Source organism: Electrophorus electricus, chromosome 18, assembly GCF_041902795.1.
Source record: "Electrophorus electricus isolate QZ-2024a chromosome 18, ASM4190279v1, whole genome shotgun sequence".
NCBI lineage: Eukaryota > Metazoa > Chordata > Actinopteri > Gymnotiformes > Gymnotidae > Electrophorus > Electrophorus electricus.
This window is the reverse complement of record NC_137514.1, coordinates 19,129,206-19,146,798: the sequence shown is the minus strand read 5'-3', so window position 1 is coordinate 19,146,798 and position 17,593 is coordinate 19,129,206. Positions and strand designations below refer to the sequence as shown.

At 37.0% G+C, this 17,593-nt stretch overlaps 1 protein-coding gene and 1 long non-coding RNA gene across 2 annotated transcripts; both read left to right on the top strand.

Annotated features, from left to right (window-relative positions):
• The first annotated feature begins 1,414 nt into the window (after positions 1 to 1,414).
• Positions 1,415 to 2,443, top strand: LOC113590751 (uncharacterized). The gene is made up of 3 exons (XR_003412123.3): positions 1,415 to 1,509; positions 1,673 to 1,747; positions 2,432 to 2,443. It is a non-coding gene; the product is annotated as an uncharacterized LOC113590751 (long non-coding RNA).
• Positions 2,444 to 4,257: 1,814 nt separating this feature from the next.
• Positions 4,258 to 16,084, top strand: LOC113590750 (uncharacterized). The gene is made up of 2 exons (XM_027031048.3): positions 4,258 to 4,386; positions 11,522 to 16,084. The coding sequence occupies exon 2, from the start codon at positions 11,557 to 11,559 to the stop codon at positions 12,862 to 12,864; it is 1,308 nt and encodes a 435-aa protein (XP_026886849.2). The 5' UTR covers positions 4,258 to 4,386; positions 11,522 to 11,556; the 3' UTR covers positions 12,865 to 16,084.
• The last annotated feature ends 1,509 nt before the right edge of the window (positions 16,085 to 17,593 follow it).

Sequence of the window (17,593 nt, the reverse complement as noted above, 5' to 3'; positions counted from 1 at the left end):
CAAAGAATAGATGCCACATATCCACTTTAAGCAAATATGTACGTATAAAAAAAGATCTACATCCTGAAGATGTTTAAAGAGGTTTAACAGTTATAGCCTGTCTATGTAGACTGTTGTTTTATACATATATAATTATTTAAATTATATATACGTGGTTTGGCCTGCCACTTGAAGTCAGAGGATCTTTTGTTTGTGGCCACACCTGTGCACACCTGCACCTTGTCTTGTCTTTATGTATATGAACCTTTCTCCTTGTGTGCAGGGTATTGGTCATTGTACTTGTAGAAGTTAATGTAGCATGTTAGTTGTTCGTAAACGTAACTGTCGTCACTGGTTGTCTAGATCGTGTTAAGTGTTAAACACCGTTAGTGTTTAGTGTGTTTATGTTTGTGTAATACGTAAGTGCCACTTTTGTCTTTTGTTTTGTGTAATTAAATGCTCTTCCTTGCCAAGATTCTGTGCGTCCTGCTCCATGCCCTTTGGCACTCGAGCCAGCACGTTACAAAAACATGCATTCTCCAGCCCTCAATTTTATTGAGATTTTACAGTACGGTCTTTTAAGTTTGACAACCCTGCTCTACAACATGACAGGACATGTAAAACAATGTTGAGAGGAAAGATATTTATTACATCCATAATAAACATAAATGTCCACATGTACAAAATCTCTGGGCAAATTATATGACATTAAGGAATATATTGGGTGTCAATAAAAATGTCAGAACTAAAGTTACAAAACTTGCCCCTAATATATTGTAGGTAGCTGGTGGGTATTATGGTATTGTGACATGATGCAAAACAAAATCATGTGAGACTATACGGAAAAGCACAAAAGACAGAAAAATCAAAAACACTCAAAGTTTTATTTTTCTGAATACTTGCAAGATCAGTGCATCAATTGTAAAATGTGCCTAACAAAACCATATCTTTCAAAATTTAAATGTCAAATCTTTGCTCTTTACACTGTAATTTGCTCTTTACACTGGCACAGCCCTGATAGAGGCAGAACAATGGTTTTAAAGATAAAGTTAATGTTTTACCTGTCTTCACCTGAAATTGCTACATCAGTCCAGACTTACTGAAGCCGTAGACTGTCTCTCACTAAAGGCACAGACTTATATATTTAAGTTTATAGCAACTTTTCAGAGACGTAATAAATTACCCATCAAATGAGCTTAGAAATCTATAAACGTCTGAGTTACTACGGAGGCCAGTGCTCAGTGTAATACTGGGGAAGATTTTAGCAGGAAGCAGAACAGTGCATTCACTGCAGTGTGAACACTAACAGAGTCAAAAACTGACAATACAAATGCATAACGACAGACCTTTGTACATATGATAACGACACAATGAGGAGCAGGTGTGAGACACAAGGAGGGTGTGGCCACATTGACGAACACACAGACGAGAAGACGTTTGGTGGGGGTGGGGGCGTACTGTGACAAAAATGAATGACCAGTATTGCTCTTGCAGTTTTGGCATATACTGAATAAGCAATGAAGAGATCAGGTAATAAGAAAATGTTATTTATTATTATTTATTTCAAATTAAATAAAAACACGTGTTCTCTGGCCTCTTAGTTAATGGTGGTTTAACCCTAAAGCAGTACTACTAAGTTTATATTTAAGCTCACTGTTACACAATTTCCATTCTATTTTTATTTATTTCAAAGTATGACATTCAGAAGTCTCACCTCTGCCAATTTGCTATGATGAAAAAGAGCACCAAACAGCCAACATGAAACAAGGTACTTGGAACTGGGTGTTTGGGAGAATCTAGGAGTGAAACATGCGGCCTCAGTGTTGTTAGCACTATGCTGTACCAGATAAAGCTACAGGAGCAATTTAAGCTTCAAAGAAGCATCATCAGATGAGTTTTGTTCTCCCCCGATCATTCACAATTCTTTCTCAGTGAGATGTAAAAGAATCTGGGCAGACTCACTTATTTGTGATGCAGTAGTGTGATTTGTAGATCACAGCATCTGATCATGTGTCTGACCACTGTACCCATGCTATTTCACCAGCTCTCTGTCTAAATTAAACAACTGCAGTAATTAAGAAGTATTCATGACTGCTGTGGTTCACTATTAAACAATGTGCCATTTAAATATGTCCAGTGCTGTTTTGTATATGTAAAAAGAAACACAATGATGACATAATTATGACAAAAATCGCCACCTTAAATAATTGCTGTCACTGATTTCCAGGACAACAATTGTGGAAATGGATTGGCCTGATGAGGCCTTAGTAACTATTGACCCTACAGTGGAAAAGAGGCTATTCATGCAATTTGGTAAAGAAGCTGTTTTAAACACAACTGTAAAGAGCAACTTCATTCAGCAGGACTTGGCTGGCTAGGAGAGGTCATTTCAGTGACATTGTTGATATGCCTTTATGTTTATCTTAGACTGTTGTTTTTTTCTGCGTTTCAGTTCTGGATCTTTATGGCACCTGAACTTTGCACTGGACCAGGGGAAAACAATAAAACAACGGTTGGAATTGCAACTTCCATGACTTGAGTTTTACATCACTGCTCAGCTATCCTGCAACTATGTTGGTGTTTGCATTTCTGATATAATTAACTTTAATATTAAACATCCAGCAAATATTAAACAATAAGAATATTTTATCTACCCAATATGTACCATAATGTTTTTGTTTATTTCTTTAATATTCACAAATACATTTTAGATCATCCATCCTTCATTCTCTTAGTTTTTAAATTTTTACTTACATTGGGTCAGAGGGCCCAGGTCCACTGCTGAAGTAATGAGGATGATTGATTCATTATTCATAAACAGACAGATGGGTGCTGGAGGTGCTGCTCTCTTCACCATGAGAGATCAATCATGACGAGAGTAAAATGTTGAGTAATTACTTCTTTTATTACAACTCATCCAGCCTGAGCATAAGGAACATAAATAATATTCTCACTTTCTTTTTTCCCCACTTTTTTAATAAATTGGGGTTAGAGGTATAGAAATAGAGAGTCATCAATGTTGAGGCAACCAATTGTAGGTAGCACATCACAGTCGGCTTCACTTCACATTTCAGGGTAAAGTCTGTTCATTTACTTTGAAGAACGATATAATGTTCAGAAATTTCAAATCCTTCATTTTTCTCTTTGATTTTTTTTTGTTTTGTTTCTTTCTTTCCATGCACTAAAACCACATAATTAAATATTTAAGCATAAATTTTTATCATGGAAAATAAACTGAAATAAACTGAAAAACAAGTCCTTCAAACATGAATAAGAAAGTTGGGTGAGCTTAAAACTGCAGCTTACTTGCAATGAGTTGTGTTTAGTGAAGTATATGATTCTGTTTATATGATGGGAACTGTTTACTGAAATAATATTACATTGGTTGAAGATTTTGACCATTTTACATTATAACATTTCCACATGCTCGGTTTATCTGGGAAACCATTACAGGGCTTGTGAAATGACCCAGACTTCACTACTGAGTTCTAAAAAGGGTTCTGGAGAGCATTTAATTAGCCAGGCCTCAAACTGCACCTGTACATTTAAATACATAATGTGTTTTGTTTTTTGGTTTTTTTCCAGTGTCCATACCTTAGTTGTAACATATGTGGTGGAAATTCAATAAAACGGGGAGTCAGATGTGGATAATAAGTAAAAGGTTTTAATAGAAAAGATTCCACAGAGTGTGCGGCTCACTGCCGAGAGGAGCCCCGAGCACACGAAGCGTTGCTTAATATACGATTCTGGCTGTATGCTTTGACCAATCACGGACTTCCTGCCTCTTGTTGCTGTGGCTCATACACCAATCAGCTTTAAGCGTTGCTTATATCTTCAGGCCACGGTAACGGTCTGCTTGGGTGTCGTTTCTTCTTTGCACGCAGTGTAGTAAAACAAGATAGACAGTTCCTGTTGATCTAATCTATAGTCACACTCCCTTAACGTTCCTTGCTTGCATAAGCATTTTTTTTCCTGGAGAACATGATACCACTGACTGTATGTGAATCACCGAAGCATACAGTATTTCCTTTACACATAACATTTCAGGATATTGAAAAGTTTCTCTCACTCTTGCTCACTTATCTTCTTGTTAGTTATCTGTCTTTGGGACTTAATCAACAAAACGTAATACATTTTATTATTATATACAGCAAGTGCATTTGTGTGCATAAAGTGTTATTTTATTACTTTTTAAAATATTATTGCGGTTCACACATTTAAAATATTATTGTGGTTCAAAAGAATATGACGCACTTTGATAGAATACACCGTCAGTGCCTTTCAGGCACCACGATTTGAGATACAAAAGGATGACGCCTACAACTTCTTTCACTTTCAGAGGTTAGGACCGAAATCGGAAGTTAAGAAGAGTGTGTATAAAGGCTTTGATCGGAACGCAATTTCACGGTAAGTTAACATTTAACATTAGTTAGCATTACAGTTAACATTTGTAGTTATTATGAGTACTTCCAAAATATTCCCATTACATTTTTATCTGTTAGAAGTAGAAAGGATGCGGTTTGCTAGCGCTTGAACGCTAGCAAAAGTATGCCTGAATTACTTTGTAATTAGTCTGCTAAAATGGTCTAACGGAAACGGCCCAAAACTAAAGAAAGACGAAGGTAAAAAGCAATGTATTTTTTTTAGTTAAGCCCGTTCGCGGTAATTCTTAAAATGCTTAATATCGAGGGCTGGTTCCCTGAAGCATCGCAAAACAAAGATCATATTTAAAATGGTACAGCGTATATTACATTGAACACACAAGTTAAGAAGATCTTAACACTGCGACGATTTTGTGAAACGAAGCCCTGACTAGTATCTTACATTATACAGTAAACGTAAGGCATTTATACGCCCACTTCCATTCACTTTCCTTTGTTGTTCCGTTGTATATTGTGTTAATATTTTACAATCCAGTTCAACCTAATGAGATACTGTCTAGTACAACTCTGTTTCTATCCATTTACCTACATTTAGAATGTTATTGATTTCAAATCAGATTTGTGTGCATGTAAGAACTTTATACGTATGATAGTAGGAATAACACAGTTGACCAGCTGGTCACTGTAGCAGACCAGCTAAACTATCAAACTTAATTGAAAACCTAGCCTCTGCTGTAAAATAGTAACAAGTTCTGAATGTAGCTAGTTAACTTCATATTAAGAAAGAAACTTACTCAAGTTAAATGGGATTTTTTAAGGTGTTTTTTAAGGTTGTGTTCTGTACAATCTAAAAACAGTAAATATGCAAGAATCCTGAGCTTGCATAGGTCAGTTAATTTTACATCATCCTAACCAATATAACGATATAACAGTGGTAATCGCAAATATAATTATTTTTTCATTTTGGTTCCTTGGTTACTTGGTTACTGTTACTTGGTTGTGGCTGGATCTCCAGTGTTTCTGAAGTTGCACTGATTTTGATTTTACTAATCAAAATAAGAAATGTAACTAGTAGGGTATAGTTACACTTAATATTTATTTAGGAAAAAATATATATATATACTTTTTAATTGAGTTTGTTTTCAGAATTTTGCTCCACCTGTTTTATATAATGTTTTCCATATGAATTACCATTGCCAAAGGTCTGTAAAGGGCGCACCTTTCATTATTTTCCCCTGAATAATATGTGACAGAAAAGATTCAAACTAAAAGCATTAGTAAACACAAAACAGTGACGATAAAGCAGTCCGTCAAGTGTTCAAGCAGAACTAGGTATACACAGTAGACACATAGTAAACAGTAACCAACATGGAAGACAGGAAGAATATATACCTCCTTTTTATACCTCCTAATATATACTAGACTAGGGTAAGAAATCAGAAACAGGTGAGGCTGGAAACATCCTAAACAGGGGGGTGTGGCAACAGGTGGGAGACATGCTGGAGACATGCTGACAAAGATTAAAACTATGGAATGCCAAGTCAAAATTAACCTCAATCTAAACTGTTTTGAATATTTTTACACCACAAAGTATACCATGGATGTTCACTATGCTGTAAAATATGTTGCAAAAACCATTGGTTTATTTTACGGTGTCATTTATGTCAGTTTAAAACCACTTTAATTGCTTTAAAATGCAATTTTTACTCTACTGCATCCCTCAAGCAGCATTAAAAGTACTACTTTATAAAAAGGTAATGAGCTTCACCTGCATGTTTTTGAAAGACAATAGAGTTGAATTTTCTTCACCCATGTGTTTATTCATTTATTAATTCATACAGTTCTTAGCTAGCTAGCTAGATGTTTATTAGACCTAGCAATAGTGACGATGGTTGGGTACTTCAGACATCATACTTTAAATGCGCAATTTGCTAGCTAGCTAGCATTATTTCCTACAGCAGGAATACAACAAGAAAGAACTTCATTTTGTGTTGTAGACGGGCCCTGTATGACTGCACTCAACAATGAGGGAAGGTCCATTTTAACCAAGATAATTGCAGAGTCCATTAAACTGTTAAAAGACTAACCAGAGAAAACTAACTGATAATTGGCTGCAAAACAAAGCACACTCAAAGGTATCTATAGTTGACCAGGTGTGAGTTGTTTCTAGTACTAGACTGAAAGCAAGTTTGTCATCTTGTAGGAACAAATGCACAACATTTGTGTCAAACTTGTTGGCTAGCTAGCAATCAGAGGTGTGGGTTAGTAGTGTCATTATAGTGATTGCTCAATTCAGACTGGAAATGAACTTTCTAGCAATCAGAGATGTGGGTTGGTAGAGTCGTTATAGTGATTGCTCACTTCAGACTTTTGTCATGGTTGAAATTGAATGAAAGGGGAAGGGGTTATTGCATCAAACTCCAGAGGGATGCCAAACAATGAATATGGAGAATAACGATATTGGTCTTGGTGTATCCCTTTTTTGTACACTTATGTTCTTGCTCCAAGTCTAACACTGAGCACTCAGGACCCCTGTCTCTAAAGTTTCAATAATTGTCTGGTCACAAAGTTTCTGAGTTTATTTGGTTATTTATTTGACTTTGAGCTGTGTCTGTCTTCAAATGGGAGCTTTTAGTATTGCCAGCTAATAAGCTAGACTTGTTATTTAAAACGGTACACAGTTTTAAAAGAAAAAAAAAAGTTAATTGTAAGTAGTTATATGGCAATTTATGATCAGCTAAAATGAAATTATTGGCACATGTAATGTTTGTTGAGATAATCTATATATAATGTCCTCTCCCCATTCATTCTAGTTACTTTGGCTTGTCTGTTCTTTTTCTGAGTTATAAAAACATTACTCTTTCTCTGTTTTTTGTAGAATTTTTCATTAGTGTGCCCTTGTTTCATTTTTTTGTCTCCCCTTCTATGTGCTGTTCACGTGTGTGTTCTTGGTCAGGTTAGTCCCTACCACAGTGGACTCACATGCATGTGATACCGACACTCCTGTTATGCTTGAAAACAAAGGCCACACTTGTACGATCACACACTCACGCTCCCAAGGTGACTGAAGGCCTTGGCTGGAGATATTAGTAATTAGTCCAGCAGCAGCTTTATTCTGTCTGGTTTGGTTACTGTGTCCTCTAACTACAGCAGCTTCACCCTCTGACATAGCCATGATGGACTTGATTCTCATTCTCACTCTTGAGATGACCTCAGTCATGCTGTCACATTACTCATTGGTTACTTCTGGTTAATCTTAAGACTTCTGTTTAATAAATAAGCTTATCTGTCCTCATGTTTCCTAATACATTACTAATTACTGTATGCTTCCATCTTTTCTTAATAAACTGGCTCATAACTCAAATAGCTTTTGTATTGCTTGTGATATCTGGTGTCTTCCAGAGGATGGGATCCACTTCTGAGTATTGGTTGCTCTCCAGGTTTTTTCCTCATGATCTGAAAGGACTTTTTCTTTACTACTGTTGCTTTATAATTGGACTCTGATGTCTGTAAAGACAGTATGGCTGTGTGGCAGTTAATAGTGGTATTAGGACTCAGCATTGACCACAACTTCCCAAAGTAGTGTTGGGCATAGTTTCCTTGTTTTGTAAGCTTATCTGTTGCCCTTCTCTTGTGATTCAAAGGGTTTGTGTATGCAAAGGGTATGTGTGTGCAAAGTAAGATGTGGGGATGGTGTTCTTTTGGCTCTGAGCTGTTTCATTAAAAAAGTAAAATGGCCTAAAACTGGGTGCTGCATATTTTTGTAGAATCTTTCTTTTTAATTGTTAGAGAAAGTGGATTTCATTGTGGAGCACTCATTATTGTGTTGTGTTGGTATCAATGCTGAAGGGGTGATTAGAGTCAGAATACTATAAGTGTCGCATATGCTGTGAATATTGCTGTTATGGATTATTTTTAAGGTTTAGCAGATGTAAATATTTTTCAATATCTTAGTCATTTGTAGCCAGCAGGAGTCCAGCTGAGGGTCTTAAATATCTAGTGCTGTTTTTCCTCTTATATTCTACAATGTAGATGCAGTCTTTTTAGATTTACATTTTTTATGCATTTTTGTTATATTTGAGTATGTGGTGTTTGTTCTAGCATCTCATTAGTACCCATGGTGAACCTGGGAGGGTACCCTATGATATATAGCTGCCTCTTTTGTAAGAGCCAGTTTACCATACAGGTCTGCACAGTACATTAGCATAGTAGCTAGATAGTTGATTTGTGGAAAGATATTGGAATATAATGTTTGTTTCTTGGCAGGAGTGCATGTAGTTTAGCACTAGCCACTGTATAGTTGGCCAGGCGTGAGTTGTTTCTAGTACTAGACTGAAAGCAAGTTTGTCACCTTGTAGGAACAAATGCACAGCATTTGTGTCGAACTTGTTGGCTAGCTAGCAATCAGAGGTGCGGGTTAGTAGTGTCATTATAGTGATTGCTCAATTCAGACTGGAAATGAACAAAGAGGGAAGTCAGCCTGAAGTCATTCCAATATAACTGGATATCCATGCTAGTTTCCACTTGGTCATCTGGATGTGATTCATCCTGCTGGGGTGTGAGCCAAGCACACAAATATCAAGACATTTGGACCAATCCAATTAAGGCTGTTCTGTATGACCTAGAAAGAGTAAATATACAAGAACCCTGAGCATGAATAGGTCAGTTCATTTTACATCATCATAACCAATATAAAGATATAACAGGATTGATCATAAATATAATTCTTTTTCATCAGCTACTCAGTTACTGGTCTCATAGAAGTCCATCCCCCACTCCTGCCCACCCCCCCATGGCTTGCCTGCCAGAAACATTTCTGTTGTGTTGCACTGATTTTGATTTTACTAATAAATAGTATTAGTAAATAGTAAATTAGTAAATAGTATTGTAAATAGTAGGCTATAGTTATACTTAATATTTATTTAGGGAAAAAAAATGTAAATCTACTTGTTTTCAAATCTACTTGTTTTTATAAAGTAGCACTTTTGTTTTCAGAATTTGCTCCACCTGGTTTTCCGTTCAAATTACCATGTACATGAAGGACCAGAGTCCCCATAATGTCAGTATAAAACAATAATATGCTACATGTTTATTTTCCAGACCTTTTGCATATGATATTGCAAAAGGCCTGTAAAGGGGGCACTTTTCTTTTTTTTCTCTTGATTTGAATAATATGTGCAGAACAGGTGCTGTGATGAGGTGACACAGGTTTCAAGCATGAGTCAAGGTTTTGGGAAAACAATCTGTTTAATTGAAACAAAAGCAAAAAGAGATGTTAAAACATTCAAACTAAAAACATTAGAAAACAAAAAACAGTGAAGAGAAAGCAGTCAAGCGTTCATGTGGAACTAAGTATACACAGTAGACAAATTGTAAACAATAACTGACATGGAAGACAGGAGGAACATATACATCCTAATATATATACGACTAGGGCAAGAATTGAGGAACAGGTGAGGCTGGGAACTGGGAACACCCTAAAAAGGAGGTATGGCAACACGTGGGAGACATGCTGGAGACATGCTGACCATAATTATGGAAAGCCAAGGAAGTCAAAATTAACCACAAACTAAACTCATTGTTATTTGTAAAATGGTGAAAAGGGCGGTGTTTTGGATGTTTTTACACCGCAAAATACACCATTATTGTTCACTACGCTGTTAAATATGCTGAAAAACCACTGGTGTCTTTTGCGGCATCATTTATGTCAGTTTAAAACACTGCTGTAAGTGCTCTAAAATGGCATTTTTATGCCACTTTTGCATCCCTCAAACAGTGTTAAAAGTGTTGCTTTATAATAAGGTTTATAATAAGGTAATGAGCTGAACTTTCTTCACCAAAATGATCAGGAACAAGGTCAGACCACACCAGTTCACTACAGATCTTATCAGCGGATAGAACGGTGCTGAAGTTTAATTTTGGGATTCAATAATGTGTTAATTCACTCGATAATTCATTTATTAATTCATTTATTAGACCTAGAAATAGTGACAATAGGTAGGTACGTCGGACATCATACTTTAAATAGGCCATTTAAATGGACAAGTACTTTAAATAGGCAATTAGTTATTTAGCTAGCATAATTTCCTACAGCAGGAATACAGCCAGAAGGAACTTCATTTTGCACTGTAGACAGGCAATTGAATTTTCTATGACAAAATACCGGAAGAATGTTTTAAAAGGCCACTTAAAAGGGTAGGGACGTTGTTGTGGAAATTTACCTGAATAACACGGTGTCTTCAGCGTGTGATTTCTGGCAAATGGATGCATGTAGATGGCTGAAAATCGGTAATTGTATTAGTCCTAATATATGTTATGTTGATAAATGTACTGTACTGTATATTCAATGTTATCAATTAATTCATTTGAGTATGTTAGTTTGGGCCCACCGGCTGGCCTGCTAGGGGGTGTTGGTGCATAAGAGGGTTAAAGAACACTGATAAGAAATCCCATTTAATATAAATAAGTTTCTTTCGTAATACCAAGTTAACTAGCTACATTCATCTTGCTACAAATTTTCAGCAGAGGCTAGGTTTTCATTCAAGTTTGATAGTTTAGCTGGTCTGCTACAATGACTACATTTTTTGACTACATTACCACAGGTACTTACGGGAAAAGATGGACATTATTTATGAAACATATTTCTATTTATAAAAACCTTAATGTAAAAAGAAAAGCTACTTCTTGTTTAGAGAAGGGTATATACATAATAATATACAGCTTCAGATCACAGGACTTGCATTTATATCATTTCAAAATTTGTTGACAGATCCAACCAAATAGTTTTTTGTTTTGGCCACATTTTTCCTCTTTATCATGTAAGCATGTTGATAGATAGTGTCAAACATTGTGGAAGAGTAGAGTGCAAATTTGTTCCCCTTGGACCTCCCCTTAACAAAGAAGTAAAAAATCGTTGAGGGTATTATTTGCTGTTACTGGACTACATAATAAATTACAGTGGCATTTGTTTGTCTTTGGGAAGCACAGATAGGGAGAATATTTTAATTACACCTGTCCTAAGTCTAAATTTTATTTGAGACCCTATAGCTCACAATATACATGTGCACTGAAACCTTTTAAAATTGCATATCCCCCCAAAAAAATTAATTTGCATTAATGCAGGTTGTAATTCATGAATGCTTTTACAATTTTTTTTACAGGTTTCTACAGCCATTTGAATGGCCTGTGGATTACAATGGAAAAAGCACATTTCAACTTTGTTCTTCTTTTACTTTTGGTGATTCCATGTGTTCTACTGATTTCAAAATTTTATGTAGATACATTTACCTTTAAACAACCATCTGCACAGAGTAGTTTCATAGCAAACAGATTTTCACTGAATTCCATAACCGCCATTAAACATTCAAAACATTTAATGGTATCTGCATTCATTGATCACAGGATCAATAAGGCCATTCGAGTTATCAGCATAATCAAAAGGGATAGTCTGCAGCCTCTTTACTGCATCTACTGTAATGATGACCATACCTGCAGGACTGCTGAGGCTGAAGTCCAGATACACAGTGACCATTTCGGCTTTCCATATGCAGCTTCAGATGTTCTGTGTCATGGTGCACACACTCAAGATGCAGCATTTGTATCCATTTCAACTAGTAGAAACATCTCTGCCATTTATTCTGAAGATCTCTTACCAATAAAGAACACAGTGATCAGGGAATCATTTAAGTTCAACTTCAGTGTATGTATCTCAAACCTCTTTGGAAGCTATAATAATGTTCTGCAATTTGTCCAAACCATGGAAATGTACAAGCTTTTGGGTGTACAACATGTAGTGATCTACAACACCAGCTGTGGTCCTGACCTGGAGAAACTCTTACAGCATTACAAGAAAGAAGGAATACTAGAGATTGTTCCATGGCCTATCGACCATTTCCTTAACCCATCTAAAGGATGGAACTTTGTAGAGCATGGTGGAGACCTCCACTATTATGGTCAGTTGGTAACCCTCAATGAGTGTATTTATAGAAACATGTATCAGTCCAAGTATGTTCTTCTGAATGACATTGATGAAATCATTATGCCTTATAAGCATGCTAACCTTCCATTACTGATGGAGGATCTTCAACAGGAGCACAGAGATGTGGGGGTATTTCCTATTGAGAACCACATTTTCCCCAAGACACAATTTGAGGAAACTGGTAGATTCAATCGATCGAAATGGAGAGGTATACCTGGCATCAATATTATGGTACACATATATAGAGAACCAGACAGAAAAAATGTTTTCAACCCCAGAAAAATGATCATCAACCCAAGGAGTGTAACACAAACATCAGTGCATTCCACTCTGCAACAATATGGGAATGTTTATTATGTACCTTTTGATGTAAGTCATATTGTTCATGTGAGAATACCACTACAGGGACATCTTACCAAAGAGCAACTGCATAATGATAAAAGAGTGTGGGACTTTGAGCATAAACTAGTTCCAAATGTTGATAAGGCACTGCAGTCATCAAATTTGCTGAAAATTCCAGATTGATGTGACTTTTATTTAAGTGCATCTTTATTTTTTTTTTTTGTGTGTATGATTTAGTGTTTACCCTTCTGTGGTATTTTCCATGCAATAAATTCAAATGTAAATGTCTAAGATGAATAAATATGTCACATTATATTATTTAATATAATTTACATATAACTTGTTTTAAGGAGTTCATATGCTCCTCTTATATTTGTTTTATTTTGTGATTGTTTCTGACTGTTTTATATTAAGTTAGTATTCTCCATGTCTGAATGTCTGTGGCCTTGTGCTTCTGAGGATGCATCAAGTTCAGGTGTTGATAATGCTCTGAGCTAAGGCCTATCAGGCCTCTTCCACCTCTCTTCTTATCTGCCCCTTTCTCATTTACCCATTTCCCTATCTACCCCCCTTCTCATCCACCCCTCACCTCATCTACCCCATTGCCTTTTCTCTGCCTGCTTCTTAAGTTTGATCACATTCCTGTGTTGTTGACTGCCTGAGGTGAAACTAGAACTTTTTTTTTTCTGGCTAAGAAAACACTGATCCATAATTTATCCATGTGTTCACATGAACATACAGAATCTGAGGGTCAACACAGCCTCCTGACTCTTCATTGTTGAATTTCTAATAGGTTTTACCAATTATCAACCTTTCTGGTGGAATTGTCACCCACAGATAGATTCTACAGCCTCCCATAACCTCAGGGCAGCGCTCAACAGATTTTAATAAATATTGTAGTTTTTTAAACACATTTTTGCATACTAAGTTTCTTCTCCTGCTCATTCTAGAAAAATATGTCACACCACCTTAAAATTAATCAAAAAACAGACTTTAGCTTTAACATTTCTTTTCTTTTGATACATTTGGCACTGTATTAAGTAAATCTCATGTATAGCGCCTCTTTATTAATAAGATAAAATATTTACTTTATCCAGTATTTAACAACTTTATTGCAATATACACTGAGCAACTTTATTTCAGTATGGTGACACTGTATCCATCCTTAACTTCAAGCACTCAAACAGCCTAGAATAGAGAAGCCAGAGGGCAAAACAATTATTCTCAAAAGATCAAAACCTGCCGTGCAGGAAAAGACAACAAACAATACACAGAAGAAAGCTTCAACTCAAACAGGAATCTTAGTGCGAAAAAGGATGGCGACTCAGGTTTCAGACAGGGGCATCAGACAGCAGATGTGCTTTATTAGGGCAAAGTGGATGTGCTTTATTAGGGCTTCAGTGTACCACTAATCCGTTTTTGTTTGTCTTTGTGATATTACTGCTGTCACAATGTTAATCGTTAATATGTCTACAACATATGTAGATAGAGGAGCATTTGAAGATGATCTTATAAAAATGTTAGACAAATTATGCTCCAAGAAAAAGGCTCAGGTTTGTTAAAAATTAACAACCCAGAACTGTCAGAATAGACCTAGTGTTTTACAGTCTTAGCCTAGTGTGTAATGAAGAAAGCTCTTGAGGGGTAAATTCAGATATTCAGACAGTGACATTCTTTATTAAAGACTGAACAGAAGGAGCACAGTGACCATTTATTACATGTGTGAACACACTCAATGCTCTTGCTAGGTGAAAGTAGATCATCTTATGAAAGAGAGAAGGGAATTCAGGAACTAGTATCTAAGAAGAAGGGAAAGAAAGTGTACCCATCCCTCAGTGTTCAGGGATAGAATGGAAGAGCAGTCTTCCTGCTCAGACTCTGGTGACAACAATGACAATGATGTATATGATGTGATGTACTAAAAGCCAGCCCGTGAAACAAAAGTGAAATCACAGACAATATGTCACACTGCCTCCTCGCTCAGCACCCCCAAACTCCATTTCTCATCATTCCCTGGCTCGACAGGTGTAAAAAACAAAACAAAACACCTATCTCTGCAAACCGGCTTCCCCTTCCTAGATTGACATCCCTGGGCATCTGAATGTTTGCACCAGTTGTCAGTTTCACCTGATGTATTTATTTGTATCTCTGACATGATTTCCTTGTGAAGTAATGCCAGTATTTTTCTTGAACTGTGCAACCCCAGTGCATGTTCTAATTGTGTTTTTAACCCTGCCTTCTCAATTCTGTTTTTGGGTTTTCCCTTTTGTATGTTTGTGCTCCTATTTCTCTGGTTTTGACCTGTTTTTGTACTCTGTTCTTTGGATGTTTCCTTGAATGTTTGATTGTTTTTTCTTGGTTTTAACCTCTGTCTGTTTTTTGACAAAATGTTTGGACTACAGATATTCAAGTAATGAATTATCGCTCCACTTCATCTGCAATAATCTTCCTGATTCTGTCCAATTTATTCAGATAAACAAGCTAAAATAACAAGCATAAAGCACTAAGCCCACAGCAGATATGGGATTGCCTTGTGAAATAATTCAAACACCCAAAAGAGATGGACATTGCCAATTCTCATGCTAATGACATATAATCAAGCTATATTCTCTTAATCCTTTAGATGTCATATCAGTGTGTTTTCAGATACTCATGTCAGGTGCGATTGGAAAGACAGACACATATTATGAGACAGACAGATAAGGTCAGATGAGAAAGATAAATGACATCAGACTGAGAACTGAGAACTCAAGCTGAGATCTTTTGAAGCAGGGGTGCAGTGTGAGTCTGCTTGCCATGTTACAAAATAACTGCTGATGTTTGCTGGCAAGAAGTGGTAGACTGTCATCAAGGAAAGGGTGAACCAGTAGGTTGCTACATGCCATGGATTGCTGAGGTTTGCATCAGGGCCATTCCAAATGTGATTCAGTAGAAGAAGACATGGCTCATAAGGTGTCAGGGGCTCAGTGGGCTGATGGTTTAACTTGGGACACAAGAAGGGTTCTGACTTTATAGCAGCACATTTGCTGTAGTAGTATGCCAGTGTGAGGGAAAATGCTTAATGCTTGCTTAAAGGAGGAAATAAGGAATATGTGACCTTAATGTGACCTTTGCCCTTATCTTGACCAGTCTGCAAGAAAGGTGAATAGAGAAGTTATGAAGTATGACAGTTATCGCTTAACTCTTGCTGGGCAGGGGTGCAGCAGCAGGGAGTAACCACTTGTTTTTAGCAGGAAAGAATGTTCAAGGATGGTTGAGATGCCTGGTACCTGGAGTCACGAGATTAGCACATGAGAGAACAACAGGAAATGGTGGGGGTATATGAACTCATGTGAGAGAGAAGTTTGAGGCTTCTCTCCCCCAATGCATAAGGGACAGAATCAATAAAGCTCGCTCATCTGCACATCTGGCTCGAGTCCTATTGATTATTCCTCCACAGTCAGATGAATTATCTGAATGGTTAAAGCTTCTCTCCTTCCCCCCAGGTGGCTGGGCAATTGCGTAAACTGATAAGCAGACAGCCCAACCCCCTTGCTGCTTTCCTAGAGTCACCATTAAACTAGAAATGGCAATTGTGAGAGCATGTCTAGAGCCAATTATACATGCTTAAGCGAAGAGGTAATGACTTCTGTGATTAATAATGAATGTGATTTTTAAAATTTGTTTTCCTTTTGAGTGGATACAGGTGCACAAGTTACTTTTACATATTTATTAGAAGATCCTAGCGGAATTTTTGACATGACAGTTCCTGTATTGGCTGTTTTGCAAACTGAATTGTTATGCTTTATGTGCAAAAGTTATGCTTTATGTACATGAACATGTTGGCTTTATGACTGTATGCCTTATGCAGGATTGTGGTGCTCTGTTGTGCTCTTTTGTCCAATCACAATGGCCACAATTGCCACGAACACCCTCACAGAGGAGAATGGCATGAAATACCAGAGCCTGTAGTCACCTGATCCCCACTCCCCTTCAGAGGAAGACACACACTCTTTGGCCTCAACTTTTCCTTCATTGAGGCTCATCATTGGCAATGAATAAAGGGCCATGATTCCATGCCCATGAGGTCCTCAGGAGTTGCAGGCTGTCAGAGCAGCTTCTTCCCTATAGCTCCTGAACCCCTGAGAACCATTCAAGTAGTGATATGTAAATATGTGCACTACTGCAAGAAGTGAATTGAAAGTCATTATTGGGACTCAACTGACTACAGGTGAAGGGAGTATGGGTAATTTGGATTTGACTGAAAATTCATAAAGATGGACCCAGTAGTGGGAGGAACGGATGGACGGTATAAATACAGTATGATTGGATTAAGTTGACTGAGTGCCAAAAAGAATACAGTGAGTTTGCTCATGCCTTGCTCAAGGATGCAACAAAGGCAGAAGAGCAACACTTGGTGGTTTTGTGTGCTCAGCGCATGCGCCAATACTGTGTGACTGGGAGATATGCCACGCCTAAGGATTTACCAAAAAATGCTGTTAACTGTGCAGTTAACCAGTGCAAGCAATAAATAATTACATAAACACACAAATAAATAAATAAAACTGAAAACAATAAATAAATAAATAAGGAGAAGACACCAGTCATGGCAAGATGGAAGAGAACGAGGATGTGCAAATCGAGGAGGTTACCAGTAGGAGGACTTGTTGCTATGAGTGTGGTTGGCTGTATCACTCACAGTTGACTGTAAAATATCTAGGAGGGAAGAAATTTCACAGACTTTGTTGCAAAGGTGGCATCCTATTACAGCACTATGCTTAAAAATTCTGTAAGCTCTTTACAATGACCCATTATTTTACATAAGTTTGTAAAGGCAGACTGCGTGGCTACATAAGGATTTATACACACGTGGCAATGGGCCTGAATGAAACATCTGTATTCCATGATTAAGCGGTGTGCCCCAATACTTTTG

What these genes read in the sequence shown, in the direction of transcription:
- LOC113590750 (XM_027031048.3), top strand. Translation starts at nt 11,557, where the DNA reads ATGGAAAAAGCACATTTCAACTTTGTTCTTCTTTTACTTTTGGTGATT.